This window comes from Amphibalanus amphitrite, unplaced genomic scaffold, assembly GCF_019059575.1.
Source record: "Amphibalanus amphitrite isolate SeventyFive unplaced genomic scaffold, NRLGWU_Aamphi_draft 000784F_arrow, whole genome shotgun sequence".
NCBI classification, from domain to species: domain Eukaryota; kingdom Metazoa; phylum Arthropoda; class Thecostraca; order Balanomorpha; family Balanidae; genus Amphibalanus; species Amphibalanus amphitrite.
The window spans coordinates 114390-132491 of NW_024882278.1; the positions used below are offsets into that span (position 1 = coordinate 114390).

Below are 18102 nucleotides of genomic sequence, written 5' to 3' on the forward strand. Positions count from 1 at the left end.
CATTCGAACAACAAAACAGCAGTGTACCCGACGGGCCAAATGTGGTGTATTTCATAATTTATATTCGTCGTATACTGTCACCACCACTAGAGCTGTAACATAGAATATATGTATACCGGGCGACTGTCAGGCGTCGCCATGTCCATAGAATGCTATTATGACTTGCGTGCACCACACGCGGCGGCCCTTTGTACAAAATCGGGACCCAAGTCACAATCACATCCCATCCGTGCCCAGCCGCCGGCAGGAGCATCCCGCCCCGCCCGCCTGCCCGCTCCCCCGCCGCACAGCATTCACGAGCGCGCGCGCGCGCCAATTATTGTCGCGGTCAGTCGGGCCACGTCGAAATACCATGGCGCCCTAAAATAGCAACAAAAAGTGCACACTCTCTTGTCATGCACCGGTTAAAAACAACCATGCCAAGGCCAAACCAACCCTAAATAAACTGGAATCATTTCAAAATAGGCTGCCCCGTCTCGGCAAGCAGATCGCGTCCCCGCCAGCCCCACGCCGCCGGGATTCAAGGAAGACACTTGTGGCTAATCACGCTCCATTCACTCTGCTCGCTCTCGCTCGTTCCCAGTCGCTCTCTCCCTCTCGCGCGCCGATCGTCAGTCCGTCCGTTAAGCAGCAGTAGCAGCAGCGGTCCGTCTCCGTCTGTCGTCTCTCTCTCTCGTCTCAGTCGTCTAGCGGCGCGGGCCCCAGACCACCGGCGTGCGGTTGGCCGTGTCTCCGAAGCTGGGAAACTCCTCGGCGCTGGCCATGTTGGGGGCCATGGAGCGGGCCGCAGGCTGGCGAGCACCGGCCGCCGCCGCCTGCTGCTGCTGCCACGGGGCGCCGCTCACCACGAAACCGGCCCTGAGCGGGGAGAGCGGGGGAAGTTAGAGGCGAACCAGGGACAGGGCGGGAATCAGGGGATACAAAAGATTAGAGCGACATCGTGAGAAAATTAAGCACTGGATTTTAGATGAGTGGGTTTTGTATCGGACATGTCGTGTGGCAGAGTTCTGAGATAATTAGAGCGATCTAACTGATAAACCACCAGGAAAGAGACATATGACATAACAGTCGAACCCGATACGCCAAATTGTACGGCAGCTTTCAGGAAATTCCCTACACACCAGCTTTACCAGCCGCCACTTCACGATACACCACCGTCGCCCATCCCCCGGCCCCTCTCCCCCTCTCACCTGTCGGTGCGCTCGGTGCTCTCTCCGTTATACCCAGTGTCCCTCGGGCCGCGCACGTGGGCGTTCATCTCCTCCCTCTCCACCACATCCTGCATGTACTCCTCCTCGAGGTTACGGAGGCGCTCGGCGCACTCGAACACGGCGTCCTCTGCTCCGGTGATGACGACCAGGTCCGGCTCCGGGTCGTCGTAGCGCGGGAAACGCACGTCCACCTGACGGAAGGTGCGGGGAGGGGTGGTTAGGGGTATGGGGGACGTTTGTATTTAGGAGGGGTAGAGGTGGTGGGAGGGCCTGCCATGGTGCTGTGGGAGGTGGGTGATGTCGATGCTAAGTTCTGAACAGATCGAGAGAGGCTAGTTTAAGTTTATGATGGAGAAAGTGGACGATTTTCCAGATCAAAATTGCGGTACTGGCGCGTATGCTGTAGAAGGCGTGCGAGTTGAGACATGATATGTGCCAAGCCATATCTGTCAGCTATTTCTGAAGTTTCCATCACCGGTTTCTCACGCACTGAGCCATTGCTACCCGTGAGCAATAATTTAATCAGGTCTCCACCGCACAACGCGCGTTGGACACGCATGTCCTGGCCGCTGAGCGTTCAGGGCACGCAGTGAGGCAGGCAGATTAGTCGTGCAAAATTGGGGCAAGCCGTCCCCGGTCGGGACAGTCGCACAGCCTGCGCTCCGCCAAAGCGCCCCGTATAGCATCACGGGGTCAGTCATGATCGTACTGGGCTACGATAATGGTACACCCGAGACAGAACGCACTAACATGCAGCAGAAATGATCCCTATTACCCTGAATTATTCACCACGATACCGGCGAGGCGAAGGCAATGAGCACTCACTCGTCACGCACTCTGGTACTAGAGTAATGGTCATAACTACATAGATTATAATCAACAATCCGCCCCTAGGAAGCAACCAGTCAAAGACCCACAACATTCATACTAACCTAACCCCAGCACAAGCGTCCAACCCTACCAGCAGTTTCTTTTCACTACTGCTCAGCAAAGTGAAAGTGAAAAGTCCGACAAAGCACAAATCCCCATCCTCATGGAGTCTAACCACGGTCGGTACCCATATGTCTTCATAAACCGTCAATGTAGCGAGAGCTGAAGACGGCAGCGGCGAAAAACACTGGCTGGGTTCAGAAGCAGACAGTTATGGGCCGGGTATCGGGTGGTGGACCCCACTCTAATGCGCCCGACGGTGGCAACTAGTTCGGTCGACTGATATATACGGTACGCCCGGGTACGAGAGGTAAAATGTGTGGAAGAGAGGGGTGTGGGTCTCTGGTGTCGATGGGTTGAACTCGCTACCCTAGCCAGCCAGTGAGTCACCATGGAATATTTTGCGCATTCTTAATATTTTGCTACCATGGTAGACACCAGTTGCTGCATTCGGCATGAAAGCTAAATAAAATTATCCGCACCTTCAACGAATGCACCATTCATTAAGTCCAGTTGCGCATTAATTAGCATACACCACGCTCAACCTTCACTGTCAACTCACCTCCAACCTCCCAAAGTCCAACACCATATTCAGCTCCCCCATCACTTCCCATCCCCCGTCACGCACCTGGAACTCGTTCATGATGGCGCGGATGTTCTTTCCGCGCCCGCCGATGATGCGTGCGTGCACGCGCGGGTCGATACGCAGCTCCTCGCGCGACTGTGACTCCAGGTCGCCGACGATCTGCCGGATGGCGGCCTCGGCGGCGTGCGCCTTCTCCTCGTAGCCAGTGATGGTGATCAGGTCCGGCTCCTCAGAGTCTGACAGAGACGGACGAAAGGGGGTTACATATTATAAAGGTAAAAGTATGAAGACGGGTTTAACCAACAACCCGTCACTATTATAGAGTTGAGGCTGAATGAGACGCACGAGAGAAAAACTGAGTGAGAAAGAAATCCGGCCTATGATTGCATTTTCATGCTAAGAGCTACGACCTCAGAAATACGGACTGCGATACGAGAAAGCATATACCAGACACGGTTTTGATATTCGGCGGGTTTTAACTTCATGCTTTCTAAAAAAAAATGAATATCAGTGTCGCCCTCAAACCATCACCAAATTTATTCCCCAACTCCCTCCTCAGAGCCGCTCCTGCTCACCCTTCTGCGGGAACTGGACGTTGACCTCGTGGTCCAGCCGGATCTTGGAGATGACGGCTCCCTTGCGGCCGATGATCTTGGGGTGGTAGTCGGGGTTCACGCGCATAGTGAGGGTGAACGAGCGCAGCTCCCGGTCGGCCTTCTCGGCGTCCAGCTCCTTGACTCGCTGCAGCAGGCCCTCGCGGGCGTCGTCCAGCTGAGGGATAAGGGCGGTGGGGGTGAGGAAGAGAAGATACCGTCCCGGATTCTCCCGGAGCAAGTACAACTGAAGAAGAACGGGGATAGTGAGACACCGAAAAGAGACGTGTAGACTGACCATCGAGTTAAATCATTAGAAAAAGTAAGCCATGACAGCATTTTCGCCGTGACTAATGAGAACGGCGTCTGCGAAAGGCGTTAAAAACCTAAACTGACCTACATCAATTCAAGGCAATGCATCCTCCCTCATCCATCCCTTCCGGGGATCACCCGGCGTCATACTGATTTTCACCTTGTCCGGCGTGCCGGTGATGCGGATCACGTTCGAGAGCTCCTCGGCAGGCGGGATCGAGATGTTGACGTCGAAGTTCCTCATCATGTCGCGCACACCCTTGCCCTTCTGGCCGATGATGAAGCGGTGGTAATCGAACGGCACTTCCACCTGTGCACAGCGGGGAGGACGTCAGTGGATCGCGAGAGACAGGGGCGAGAAACTTCATCTATCGCTAGACTCCGATGTGTTGATACATCGGGCACACGTTTTAATACTTAGTAGCCAGCTCAATATTCAGAACGACAACACAGCATTCACTACCCCATTATTCAAAGAGGAGTCAAGCAAGTTTGCCATGAATCAGAATGCTGCAAGCGAGAAACATCGTCATAACAAGACTCAAGCAAAGGTCACCTAAAATCGTCTTACACTGTATGAAGCACAACATCAATTTGCCTAAGCCAATCCAACAACTTATCATTCACATGACTACACCTGTCCAAATATTCAGCCATCAGTTCAGAAATATTGCATCCACCCACCTCGATGGTGATGGGCACCAGGGCCAGTAGTGCGTCCCGTGCCGCCAGGCAGGCCGCCTCTGGTCCGGTGACCCGGATCAGGTCACAGCGCCGGGGACCCGCCTCCGACTCCTCTGAGCCGTTCTGCGCCGGCGGCAGCGCGTTCGGGTCAGCCCGGTCCGGGAACTTGATCTGCACCTGGTGGTTCTGGGTGATTTTCTGCACGTGCATACCGCGCGCGCCCATCACAGTGCCGTGGTGCTTCTGCGGGATCTCCACCTCGATGGTCACCTGCGACTCCTGATGGCAGAGACGGGCGGGGGAAGCGGGTTAGCGCGCATAACTTTGAAGCAAGGCACACTTATGGCGTAACGGTAAGCCGCATTCACTTGGTATATTCCTCCCACCTTCATTCCCATCACATTCTCCTATGCCTTCTCCAGCCATTGGCAGCAGACATCCCCGCCGCCAACACAGCCCTAAGTCCTATATCATACCGCCCCGACCGCCAACACAGCCCTATATCTCGCCGCGCACACAGCCCTCCATCCCGCCGCCGCGGCCGTGTGCCACACTGATGGTGATTGTCGGCTCTCTGTCGCCGGGCCGGGGGGCTCTCGGCGGCGGCACGTCCCTGCCATAAGGTAGCACTAGGAGCGGGACATGACTCCGTCGGGACGGACGCAGTAGGCCGCCGACGGCCGGTTAATTCGCAGCGGTCGTACAGCGGAGACTTTTAGGGAGGTGAGATTGGTGTGGGGAAAGCCCGGGAATTAAAAGTTGAGCAACTTCACGCCTCGGGACATAATGGCCTGGCAACGTAGTATTGCAGGCTGCTGCAAGTTGTAGCATATGAGCTCAAATCTATGCTGCTTAGACAATTCGAAGAATCATATCATTACATACTAGGACGTGACCTACTAACTCACCTAGCATTACACCCTTCCCTTCAGCTCCCATAACTACAAATTGCACTTGAACGTCAACGTCAGCCCATGACGGCCCAACGTACGTCAAATTACTACCGACCACGACCAACAACCGGTCCCAGCGACCAAGTCACCATAGCAGCAATGGCTAAACACGCTACTGACCGAGCCGGGGACCACGGCGGTATAAATCACTTCCGGACACTAATCACAGCACCTGTGCCGGCAGAATGGCGACTCACGCAGTGAGGAAACAGTCGGGGATGACTGAGCCGCAATGCCAATTCTGTACTTATACTTTCTATTCCATCTCCCCATCAGCAGCAGTAGGGGAACTTATTATTTTCCTTTCCTCTGTTTAGTTGGCCTCTCGACACTGTAATTAGCAGGCTGATACCAGGTCGTTTGTTTGTTCCATCACCACCCTTCGCTATACCGATTGTCCCTTCCACACGTAAAATTGTCCCGCCTAACATCACTTGCATGAAATATATCCCTAGTCCCAACACAATGGCATGACGATCCCTGCCATTCCGTCCCCGACCCTGACTCCCCGTATACTCACCAGTCCGTCGACGATCTCCTGGATGCGCTGTTTGGCCGCCTCCACACACTCCTTGGCGCCCTTCAGCGACACCGTGTGGCTGTCACTGCCCGAGCGGGGGAAGCTGACGTCCACGCCGCCGAACTGGGCCTTGATCTCGCGCAGAACCTCGGCGCGCCGCGACACAAAGTGCCGGTGGTGTTTGGGGTCGACGCTCATCTCGGCCATCACGGTCTGGTCCTGTGAGTGGTGGGGGGAATGGCGTTAGAGCTGTGGGGAGGTGAAGGTGTGGCAGGGGCTGTTGGAGAGCTGGGGTGGCAAGCTGAATTTAGGAAGGTTAAATTAGAGGTTTCGTAATATGTTAAAGTCGCAACATTTGACTCGCTTACGATGTTCATGAGTGCGATCATAAAATCAGTGTCGCTCGTCAGCGTCATAACACCGCAAAAGTCGCACATAAAACCAACCCGAACACCAACCCGCACTGGTTGCCCCTACAAGTTACAACTCTCCCATTCCGCACTCACCAGGTCCTTGATGAGTTTCTCCAGCTGCTCCTTGGCCCGCTGCACGTCCTCCTTCTTGCCCATGATGGTGATTATTTCACAGTCCTTGTCGCTCTCGCTGGGGAACACAATCCTGGTTCCCGTGCCCGTCCGCAGCGCCTCGATCTTTGAGCCGTTTTTGCCTGGAGGAAGGGTCAGAAAACAACGGTTACTGGGCCGTCGGGACGTCGAGCCGCTGGTCGATAGGCTGTCTGGCTGAGTGGTAATAAATAACGCGAGGCTATTTACAGACCGGCCATTTGCCGCCTGTTGTCTTTTGGTACGACACCGAGCAGCCGTAACATAATTTGGCAGTATCGGGACCGGGCAGGCCAGGCCAGAGTTCCGCATCATTGCACCTTGGCGAGCAGTGAAATTCAATGGTCGTCAGCTGTGGTGATGGAATGGACGTTCCTCGTTGATATCAGAATAAACTGCCTGCAACGCCACCGCATAGCAAATAAACTAAGTAGTGCCTTAAGGTCAGATGCGCAGCCGGGGCTTGTACTGTTCCCTCAACACCAACAAAGCTGTTAGACGCATGAAAACCCCAATCCCAAGCATGCAAATCGAGAGCCATAAAAAGTGCGCCGAATGCCCACAAAAGATACCACAAGGACTATTATTGGTACTTGTACAAAAGTCAATGGCACTCGAGCGCAGCCCAACTGAGTCTCCCCATCCCCCTTCCCACAATGAGTCCCAGCCCTCTCCTATGGGAGTTAAACACTAGAACACTTAAAGTCACACTTATAGTCACACAGTAACACTCCTAGTCACTGACCGATAAGGAAGCGATGATGCTCGTGCTTGGCGCGCACCTCGGCCGTGTGCCCGTTGAGCGTCTTCTCGTTAGCCAGCTCGGTAAGGATGCCCTCGGCCTTCTCCACGTCATCCTTGGGGCCGCGGATTGTTACCTGTAGGGTAGAGATGGTACCGGGGAGTGAGCGTATGTAGGGAAGGGGTTAGATCACTCACAGTCAGCCAGTGTAAGGAGTGTGGACATTGTTCAGTGATCACCCAGACACTATAGGGAATGAGAAAATTACTGTCAGTCAGTATGGTGGGCGAGAGCTCCACCTGTACGCACCATGGTGAGAATAACGTGGAACATCGCCGGTCAGATGAAAATAATGAGCAGGAAATGAGAACGCCATTCAGAAGGGAACATTAGTGCGACATACGCTCGGGACGCCGGGGCACGGGTAACACTGATTGACGCACTCACAAAAAAAATAGCTGACTGCCACTAGATTTCGTTCGTGCATAATTTATCGATAGGTTACGCTATGAGTTGCAAGAAACTTAGATGTGCAATATGGGACCAAATAGCCGACTTCGCTTACGCCAGCGTTGCTCGGCAACCGAAAAACGGTGACGTCAAAGGCCCCGAAAATGCTCAGGTAATCGATGACTCGTTGGACAGGCATACACACACATTTGGGACGTACATACAGCGCTCGATGTTCTACCTACACACTCATCGCATAAAACACGGCTATATACAGAGGAGACGTAAACCAGCAGGACTACGCTGAAAATAAAATAAAACGGCGCAGCTAGCCAGGCAACTAAAAAGACACATTGCCAGCTGACAGTCTAGAACAGCCAGCGGTACAAGACTCTCGTTTCAGCAGCCAGAAGCGAGCGCCGCGTGCTCAAAAGCGCTGCGTGTGTGGCGGCCAGCCGGGCGGTGTCTGGGGAGGGAGGACGTCTCACAGAGCGCTACTCACTCTGTCTGTGCCCAGCTCCAGGGCCAGCGCGTGCCGCGGCGGCGCCGGCCTGCGCCGACCACCTACCTGACGGTGCGACTGGCACACGGTGGAGAGAGAGCCGCGGAGGAGACGGGGAGAGTGAGTGGGGACGTCAGGTTGGGGACGCACGTGGGTTAGATTATTATGGTACTATGCTACAACAATTTAGTGAGAACTGTGGCGTAGATGTTATGTAAGCAAGAAACAAGTTAGTTTAAAGTGTGAAAGCATATTGCCCTTAGAGACACGCGAGTTTTGAAAGCATTCCGTGCGCCTATCAAATAGGGTACTTTGAGAAAGCAAAAAATCGACAGCCGGAGTATAGTGACGAAATTTCAAGTCGCTAGAGTTTTGTCTGTCAGAAACAATGCATTGTGCATAAAGCAATGAGGCAATAAAACGTTAATGTACTGTGTCATTAAGATCACGCAAATGGGGAACTCTTGTTCCTAAACTGCACATGGCCTGCCCACGCGGCAATTATGGAACAGCTCTGGGCCATCGCACTACAATGGCGCACCAGCTGTTGACGCCGGCCGTAAATACACCCGGACTACCATAGCCGCCAATCAGGTGGGGCCATGCGACAGTGGCTGTTTGACAAAATACCGCTGGTGACGTCACGGTGACGTCAGAGGTGGTATCGGTAGCGGCGGCGCCGGCCGGTCGGCAGGGGCCGCCGCTCGAGAGCGGCCCGCGGGCAGCAGCGGCTATTTTAAAACGGCAGACAGCCGCCGATGCTATTATTAACGACACGTTGCTGCAGAGATTGAAGGTGCCGCTTTCATCAAAAATAGGAGTAGTTCTAAGTTCGAACAGCTGAAGTGGGTCAATCTATAAGCTTGAACGGCTATGAATAGCATAGCATAGCAACCAGCATAGCGACGGCACCAACACGACGCTAAGCCCACAGCTGACTGACAAGCTAACTCAACGCCTAAACTAAACCCTCCAAACCTACCTAGCTGGGTAAAGCCTTTAGCCATCAAGCGTCTACCACCACCTCCCCCCCCCCCCCACCCCCCCCCCCACCCCCACCCAAGCCCCACAGCCCTCCTACCTTGTCAGACTTGCTGTCGGCGGACGGGAATTTAATCTGCACGCCGCCGCACTCCTCCATTATGGACTGGATGAGGCGACCGCCCGGACCGATGATACTGTTGTGGAATTTGCTCGGCACGTTGATGTCCTTCTGGATGATATTATCCAGCTCGTTCTGAATCTTCTGAATCCGGTCACGGGCAGCGAGGACGTCTTCCTTTCGACCAGTGATGACGATTTCGCTGCTCTCGGAAGACTCGTCCGGCAGGTCGATCCGCGTGTTGGTCTCGTCGCGGATTTTGCGGATGTTGACGCCGCCCTTGCCGATGATGAACTTGTGGTGCTGCTTGTAGATCGAAACGCGCTCCTGTTGAAAGGAGAAGGCACATCAGCGGTCGGGAGGAAGAGAGAAAGATGCGAGAGATGAAGCGATCATCCGATACAAAATCTCCATGAATTGTCTAAAGAAAAACAATAAAAAAGACACGCTTTGCCAAAATTGTACGATTCAAATAATGCCGCAGGGCACCGTAAGGGAATTTGATGATTGGTAGTCGATGACATACTCGGCACACATATGCACGATAATCAATATCGGACTATACTCGGCGATACGCGGTCGCACATGAAATAATAATGGCAGTCTGTATATGAGCGCGTAGTATGGCAAGCACCCCGCGGCGAGCGTCCTGTTGAGCACCCACCTGGTACCCGGACTCCATGAGTCCCTTGACCAGCTTCTGCAGGTGCTTGTACGACTGGTCCACCATGTCCTTCGGGCCGCGGATCTTCACCACGTCCGACTTCTCACCTGTTGGAGACGAAAAGACGGTCAACGGTTATAGTCCACTTGTCTGTCTTCCAGCACCGCAACTTATCCACAATCCTCGATCATAATTGTTTCGTTTTAGACTAAACGACAAAATCTTTCGGCCATTGTGCACCATGGCTGAGCACAGTACCTATTTGAAAATCGGCCCGGCAGTAAAACAATCTCGCTTAATGCCCTTAGGCTTCTCCGCTCGAAGCCCCTTCCCTTCCCATCAACTCGAGGAATCCCCACACTCTAGCCTCTGTCTCATTCTACGGACTCACCCTGCCGGGGGAAGACAATCTGGACCTGGTCAAACTGCTGTCGGATCTGGGTAATGTTCTCGCCCTTCGTGCCAATAATCTGCCGGTGGAAGCGGCTCTCGATGATGATGTCCCGCTCCTTCTCGTTCTCCATCTTGTTTTTCATGTCCAGCAGCTCGGCCTTGGCGCCCAGCACTCCCTCCTTGGGACCCTCGATCTTGACGATGGTGGAGGCCTCGTTCTCCGGGATCGAGACGTAAACACCGTGCTCAGCCTTGATCCTGTGGGACGCGAGGGTGGAACTCTAGGACTGCGCATGTATGCATTGATGTCCAGAGCTTTCCACATAATGGCGAGGCAGTTATATAAGTTCGGGCATCAAGGCGTGAGCGTAGCTGAAAGTGTACCTGGTGTTCACTTAGAAACAAGACCTTCATCTATTTCACATCGTTCTGTGAGGGATCCAAACTACACACTCACCCGATCGCTGTCATTTCGACCACCCTTCATCCCTATCCCCACTACACAGCACCACGCGCCATCACCGGCCTTCACAAACCTGTTGATGTTGGCTCCAGCCTTTCCGATGATGTGCTTGTGGTACTTGGTGGGAATGTCCAGCTCCTCGACACACATGCTGTCCTCCAGCTCCTTGGCGCGAGCCGCGATCCTCTCGCGGGCCTTCTCCACATCTTCCTTAGGTCCTTCGATCTTCACCTTGCTAGAGCTGGTGTCGAACTCAACGTGGACCTAGACAGACAAACGCGTGGTTAGGACGTGAGATGGTGGTTCGCGTTGGGTTTAGAAAACTGCGGCGATTGAGTGTCCTTATTACAAGTCACGATCAGACGTGCTGGATAATCTGGTAGGTAATTGTGCACAGCTGTGCTTACGCGTAACGAGTGCAGCTTGTGGATGTCTTATCAGTAAGCAAAATTGAGATAGTAAAGAGCAATGTCTTCGCTGGGTTCTAGAGTGGGTGTATGGTTCCGAGACTTGTCTGTTGGGGCTCAGGGCTGTGTTGATATCGAGGGATCGACGTCAGTTAGCCGCCTGTTTTCAATAAAAAGCGATAGGTAGCATGACTCAGCAGAATTCAGCGAACGGCCTAATGGCGGATAGATCAGCTGTAACGCCACTGCGGAGCTGAATGTCTAATTGAGCCGCGGAACGAACGCCATGGCCGGGAATACAGACAAATCGCGCTAAGCTTGGCGCTGTAAATCTGCCACAGTGAGTCGGAGGCTGCAAGTTTGACGCTGCTAGTCAGAGACTGTAAGCCTAACGCTGTAAAATATCTGCCACTGTATGTCTAACACGATACGTCTGATATTCAAAGTCAGACAGACTGACTGACGCTAATCGTGCTTTCGTTGTTCGGTGCAGTGACAGACGGCCAACCAGAGACCGATCAGTGAAGGGACAGGGGCGGATGAAGGTAGCGACAAGGGTAGCCGGGGGGGGGGGGTCATGGCAGAGGAGGGGGAATGACGACTGACAGCACACAGGTGGCTGAAAATGTCAGAAGTATGACACGGAGCTTCATGTACAGACGGCATGTCACAGCAGCTGAGACAACCAACGGGCGGATTGGGGACAGACGCCCGGGGGCGTGCTCCGAGTGGCACCATGCACAGCGCCAGCAGACGGAGACCCAGCAGGGGAGCAGGTCATCACACACCGTGACGAAACATTGAGATGTTACCACCAGCCGCCATGACGTCAACAACCCTTCCTGACGTCATCAAACTTAACTGACGTCATCAGCGTTCACTGAAGTGATTACCAACCACTAATACATAAACAATCACTACATCTGAGCACCCCACCCGCTCGCACTAACCTTAGGAATATCGGAAGTGATGGCCTTGATGTCTGCGCCCTTCTTGCCGATGATGTATTTGTGGCACCAGACGGGTGCGTTTACTTCGGTCATCACCACGCTGTTCGCCTTGTCGTACACCATAGTCAGCGCTGTCGGCGGGGGCGGGGGCGGGGGCGGCGCGTCAGAGCTCGGCTTTAGGTCGGCCCGCCGGCCGGAGCCGAGGTTCCGGCTCCGTCAGGGGGGAGGGGTACCGACCGCATGCTGACAAATGGCTGACGGCTGTCACGGGTCGCCACGCGCCATGGTGTCATCGGTCGGGTGGGGGAGGGGTGGTACGACCGGCCGCGGTGTCGCTCGAATGGCCGGCGGGAGAGTGAGTCAGCGGTAAATTGTCATTGGAAAACCATCAGACAGCCTGGTCGGCAGCGATGGGACGACACTATCTCCTAACCGCTTAGGCCCCGGACACGTTCGACACGGTAAAGAAAAAAAATAGACAATAAGATAGATGATCAGCAAGATAGAAGAAAACGGTAGTCTATAAGACTGTCTTCACATTCTCAAAGCGTCCACTTCAACACTTTCCCTGATACCTGCTTTGCTTCTCTTTCACTTCCCTTCTCCATTCACTCTAGCTAACGCCTACCCTTCCCATCTTTCTCTCCAATCCACTACCCAACGCTTTCCCTGGCTGTTCCCACTCTTCCTCCCCTCTCCTCTACCCCTTCCTCAACTCACCCTGTCCGAGCTTATCCTGGGGTCCGCGCAGCGTAATCGTATCCGAAGTCGAGTCGGTCGGCGGCATCTCCACAAACACGCCCGTCTTCTGGAGGATCTCGGCGATGTTGTTGCCGCGCGGCCCGATCAGGTACTTGTGCTGGGCCTTCACCACCTCCACACTAACACAGGTGCAGGTGCGCTGCATTTCCTCATAGATGGCCAGGATCTGCTGTTTGGCGCGCATCACGCCCTCCTTCTCTCCCGTGATGGTCAGCTCGTCCTTCATCACGGAGAGAGGAGGCATGTTGATGCGGATGCCCGGGTTCTCGTTCTGCATGCGCGTGATGTTCTCGTTGTGAGCGCCGCAGATGAATGGGTGGTACTTCTTGGGAACCTCGAGCTTTTCGTAGGCCTGCTTCGACTGGAAATCGACCGGGACAGACAGGGAGCGATCAGCGGGGAGTGGACAAGTGGCGGAACAGCCGGAAAAGGGCATTAACTAGACACTGGATATCAAGCTATACATTTGAATCACGACAGATATTTTTGTGGACCTCATCAAAGGCAAGACCAGCTCCGAAGTGGTCTCCAAAACTGGTCATCGGATTGGCGAGTAATTAGAGTAAGTCTGTGTATTAGTTCAAATAAAAAATAAGCAGTGATACTTTGATCAACACGCTCTTACACAAGCCCCGCCCCTCCCCACAGACAGTCCTCATACCCAGCGCGTATCCATAATTATTCACCCTACACCCCAGCACCCCTTCCCTTCACCCCACGTCCACCCTCCTTACCTGCTCGTCGCTGATCATCTGCAGTTCGTGGATGGCCTTCTCGATACCCTCCTTGATTCCCGCCACGGTGATCTTATCGCTCGGGTCGGCCTGTCCCGGCACCTGGATCTTGGTGGCCGTCTGTGTCTCCAGATCGCGCAGACGCTGACCGCCACGGCCCAGGATGAACCGGTGGTGCTCCTTGGGGATGGTGATGCTCTGCGTGGCCTGTCGGTCGGTAGGGAAAGGTGTGGGGTTAACGGGAAGGGAAGAAGCTGCTTTTGTGTGGCACGGGATAAACCCGATAGACAAGTTGGTGAGGAAATGTTGGGAGTTGCAATCCAATGCCTACGTTCCGGATTTGGTAGGTACTTGAACACTAGAGCTACTCGCCAATTCAACGCGAAAAAAATCGGTGACGAGCATTTCAAAATGCCCAGCCAGAGTTACAAAACAAACTCAGATAAATAAGCCGGTATCTCCGCATAATGTCCATGTAACCATTCCCCTTCCCCAAACCCTGATATCCGTCCCACGCGCCCTTCTGGATCTCCCTGGCCCCTCCCCATTGCTCCTCCTCATCCAGTGGCCGCACCTGGGTCTGGAAGTTTTCGAGGATGTGGCGCTTGGCGCGCAGCACCTGCTCCTGCTTGCCGCTGATCATGAAGGTGAGGCTGCCGTCACGTCCGGTCGACACCTCGATGTTGGTGCCCGTCTTCTGCATGATGTCACCACAGCGCGTGTAGGAGCTGTCCTCGCCAAACTTGCTGTCCGACTTGCGCTCCTCCGTGGGCACGTGGAACACCTGGGTGAGAGGGAAGGGGAGGGGAGGTCAGGAGCCGAGCCGGTATCGGTCTTTGGGCGGTAGTCGGCGCCGACCGACCCCAAAGGTCAATCGGTAAGTGCAGAAGATAGCCTACTGGGGGCCGGTAATCATGAGCGGCTTAAAGACCGCACAATCACAAAGAACGCGATAGTCTCGGCCCCTAAGTGGGTACATGACTTCCCCCACGTGACAGGTAACATCGGTCAGTGGCATAACAGCCACGCACGAGACCCCGACCAGACCGGGAAGGAGGGGGGGGGGGGGGGGAGAGCACACGTAGTGGGACCAGCCGGTCGGACCGCGAGGATCCCACACAATTGAGCGATAACAATCTGGGTCGCGGCGGCGGCGGAGGCAAGCAGTGACGTCATACTGGTCAGCCGGGGTATGACTGGTCGCTCACCGACACCAGTCTGTGCCACAGTCACAATGACTGGGACCGTTTAATTTTACGATGGCCGGATGGACAGTTAACGATAAACATTTAGAAAAAGGCCACCAAAAATCCAGAATTAACTGGGACTGTTATTCTGACTTAGTGAGTGATAGTGTTGGACTTAGTAGTGAGAGTGGTATCGGTAGTATTAAGTGGTCCGTACTGCAGATTCATGTCAGAAAGTATGATCAGCAAAATATATCACTGTCATTCTGCTCATAGCACAGTCACCATGTCTGACCCAGCAACCCCAAACCCAATTATACCTAACCCTACAAGCTTGATTGCCTAGCCACGTCGTTAACTCCTTATCACACCCCCCACTGACCACAAGTGTCTGTGTTGTGCCATCCCCCACTAGCTGTACCCTCCCCTGTCCCCTCTCTCCATCTTTCCGTACCTGGGTGACACTCGACGTTCCCACGCGCATGCGCTGCGCCCACGGGTTGGTCTGGCCGGGCGTGGGCCCGCCGGCCTCGATGCCGCTGTCGGGCAGTGCCGGGAACAGGTCGTTGTAGGAGACGGGCGCCGGCGCGTCGGCGGCCGGCGTGGGCTCCGAGACCCCTTCCGGCGCCGCGGCCGGCACCGCCTCCTCCTCCTGCTGCTGCTGCAACTGGCTCTGGTCCATGTTCGGTCCGAGTCGATACAGTACACTGCAGAGGGGACGGTCATAATATGAGATACCGTGTCCATGTTCGGTCCGAGTCGATACAGTACACTGCAGAGGAGTTTATCATAATATGAGATACCGTGTCCATGTTCGGTCCGAGTCGGTACAGTACACTGCAGAGGGGCAGATGGGGAGGGGAGGGTCATATGCACAGGGGAACACTCATAGGGGTCAGAATGACACTGTGAGTAGCCAAAATAGATAAATGGGAATTGGTGAAATAGATGAAAGAGAGACAGCCATTATGGGCATGAAACTAAGTGATACCACAAAGGTAGAGTTTCTCTCAATTGGCCAGCATTTTGAGCTCTTGGCTGGCAGAGTTGGTTTAGGTAAGTAAGGCAGGAATATTATGGTCTATCACCAAGTGACAGAGTGAATCACCATGCTAAGAAATGAGACTTGGGATTGCTTAGGTACTGCTTTGGCTCAATTGTTGGACATAAATTTTTTTTTAGAGCCATTTCTAACAATTTTTTTCTCACAAATTATACAATAATGGCCCATCCAGCAATAGCAGAACGCATTGCATGCTGATGATTTAGTCATCAAGGCAACTGATCAATAGCATGTTCAATTTATACTCACTGAACTAATGTTTCATTCACATTGATCGTCCAGAATTTGACCTGTCTAGCATTTCAATCCAAAAGCTTAGATAATGGAAAATATTCCTAAGCAATAATGTAAATTGAGATTCTCTTCAGAAAATAACAGGTGTGAATTACTCAGTTTCCAATTTACCTTCCTTACATTCCCAACATGAATGACTTACATATCCACATAGGGGCAATAAAACCCTTATCATGAGCAGTGCTGGAAATGTTATTTTGTTTGTTTGTTTGTTTGATGGGGTTAGGGGCCCGCCAACTGTTATGTCATTTTGTGCTCAGCAAATGTCATTTCAATGATTCCCATATGTTTCTATTTTCATCCCAAAATTATTTTTCAACATGTTAATTATAAAAATGAAATCAAACACGTTACATAACAAAGTACTTTCAAGATTGCAAAATATTTCAGTTTGGTATCATTATAGATCTGCATCTTATGTGGGAAAGGTCAGTGCAATGCACTACACTCAATTTTAGAATAGCTGCCCAAAATTGAAATGAATTTACTAAGAAAAAATCAACTGTTGCAATGAATTCAGTTTATTTGAAATTGAAATGAAATTTAATCTGATACTAATGAAGTAGTTTTGTTTTTATGAAGTTAAGGCCTTGTACCTAAACCAAACATTTTACCTGAAATACCAATTTAATTTGCAGAACAATTGTAAAATTTTTAACAGCTCTCGTAATTACAACAGAAAATGAGGGATTAGACAGACAGAAATCTTAAAAGATCATGGCTATAATAACTCAACTACATGGTGTGTAATGCATGCATCATTTAATTAGAAAGCATGAATGATGGGAGGGTGAACCATTCAGTTTCCGAACAAAACATGATTAGGCCTATATAAATTATTTGATATTTTGGTCCTCCATTGACATGGCAGGCTTTGGAAATTAGAGTGAATGTCAAAACTTAATAAATGAGCCTTCCTCAGAGCACATATACATATTATTTTGGCATTATTATGAGCCAGAACCATCAAATATACACAATGTTAAGGTCAACTTACAGTACTGATTCCGTGAGGTCCGTCCTAAGGTACTGGAAATCCTTTAGTGGGATCCACTTTGTCGTTGGATTCTGAAAAAGATGAGAGGTTGTCAACCCCTTAAAATATCAAAATAGCAATAAAACCCAAAGAGACATAGCACACGTGCACCCACTCACCAGTCCAAAACGACACAAGACCGATTTCTACTGCGCCTGCGCAGTGCCAGGGCACTCGCACAGCTGATGCTGACGTTACGCGGAGGATCACAAACACATAAAAAATGTGGTTTCTTGGATAGATTGGGGTCTATTTAGCTAGTTAATGTTTAGGAAGTTGTCAAGTAGCAAAAATTGAGCCAGATTACGGGTAATTGTATTTGAGAATTGAGCAAATACGAGCACTATTTTTCTTGGAGAAGAAAAGCAGCAGGTAAATTATTTATGGCGACAGGTGTGATTTATGAAATGTCTAAAACGCATTTGATCTGCTATTTACTGACAAGTTAACACCTTCCTTTCATTTCATCGTCACCAAGTCCGCGTTGATATGGGTCAAAGTTGTCTGGTCAATTGACTGCGTCACATGCACTAAAATTCAACAACCTTCGATCAGCACTTCATCTGACCTCGTTTACCATGCTCGGCCAAATTTCACCCTTCAAAGCATCCTCAATTTGTTTTAGAGCGTTTAGCCGTCTACTTTTCATATGCCACACCCAACCGTTGAGCTGGGCTTGTTGCACCACCGGCGGGTCCAGTGAGCCGTTAAAATCAGGGAAGAGAACTGAGGAAACCATGAACGGTTTTTGTTGATTTATTGAACGGTATTATATCATACGAGCACTTTTGCCGCTTACCTACTTTTGCAGTTTGCTTCCTCGTAAAAGCGCGACTCCTTTTCCCGTCGTTTTTCCCCTATGGCATACCTATGCGAAAATGGAACAATTAGGTACCCTAGAATGATGCGACTACCATAGTACTAGTACAGGAATGCTTTGAAACGAGTCCGTCTTGCAGTGACCATTTTTAACGGCTCCGTCGTAACTTTCTAACCGGACC

The 18102-nt window shown here is 52.2% G+C and overlaps 1 protein-coding gene across 3 annotated transcripts; it reads right to left on the bottom strand.

Annotated features, from left to right (window-relative positions):
• Positions 1 to 24: 24 nt before the first annotated feature.
• LOC122366098 (vigilin-like) lies at positions 25 to 17829 on the bottom strand. 3 transcript variants are annotated; one of them, XM_043337927.1, is made up of 20 exons: positions 17554 to 17829; positions 17063 to 17133; positions 15163 to 15415; positions 14096 to 14305; positions 13522 to 13728; positions 12746 to 13148; positions 12026 to 12156; positions 10742 to 10932; positions 10204 to 10463; positions 9813 to 9919; positions 9128 to 9475; positions 7098 to 7230; positions 6296 to 6456; positions 5790 to 6008; positions 4317 to 4595; positions 3793 to 3942; positions 3303 to 3498; positions 2770 to 2963; positions 1191 to 1402; positions 25 to 858 (listed from the first exon to the last, which is right to left on the bottom strand). In XM_043337927.1, the coding sequence occupies exons 3-20, from the start codon at positions 15388 to 15390 to the stop codon at positions 687 to 689; spliced, it is 3801 nt and encodes a 1266-aa protein (XP_043193862.1). In that variant the 5' UTR covers positions 15391 to 15415; positions 17063 to 17133; positions 17554 to 17829; the 3' UTR covers positions 25 to 686. The 3 variants fall into 3 exon arrangements, with proteins under 3 accessions (XP_043193862.1, XP_043193861.1, XP_043193860.1); XM_043337926.1 differs by having other exon boundaries at positions 17221 to 17587; XM_043337925.1 differs by lacking the exon at positions 17554 to 17829 and adding an exon at positions 17217 to 17249.
• Positions 17830 to 18102: the final 273 nt, after the last annotated feature.

What these genes read in the sequence shown, in the direction of transcription:
- LOC122366098 (XM_043337927.1), bottom strand. Translation starts at nt 15,390, where the DNA reads ATGGACCAGAGCCAGTTGCAGCAGCAGCAGGAGGAGGAGGCGGTGCCG. An exon ending in GATTGTCTTCCCCCGGCAGG is followed by an intron (nt 9,920 to 10,203) that starts GTGAGTCCGTAG and finishes CGTCTCCAACAG; the next exon opens with GTGAGAAGTCGGACGTGGTG. An exon ending in CCATCATGAACGAGTTCCAG is followed by an intron (nt 1,403 to 2,769) that starts GTGCGTGACGGG and finishes ACCTTCCGTCAG; the next exon opens with GTGGACGTGCGTTTCCCGCG.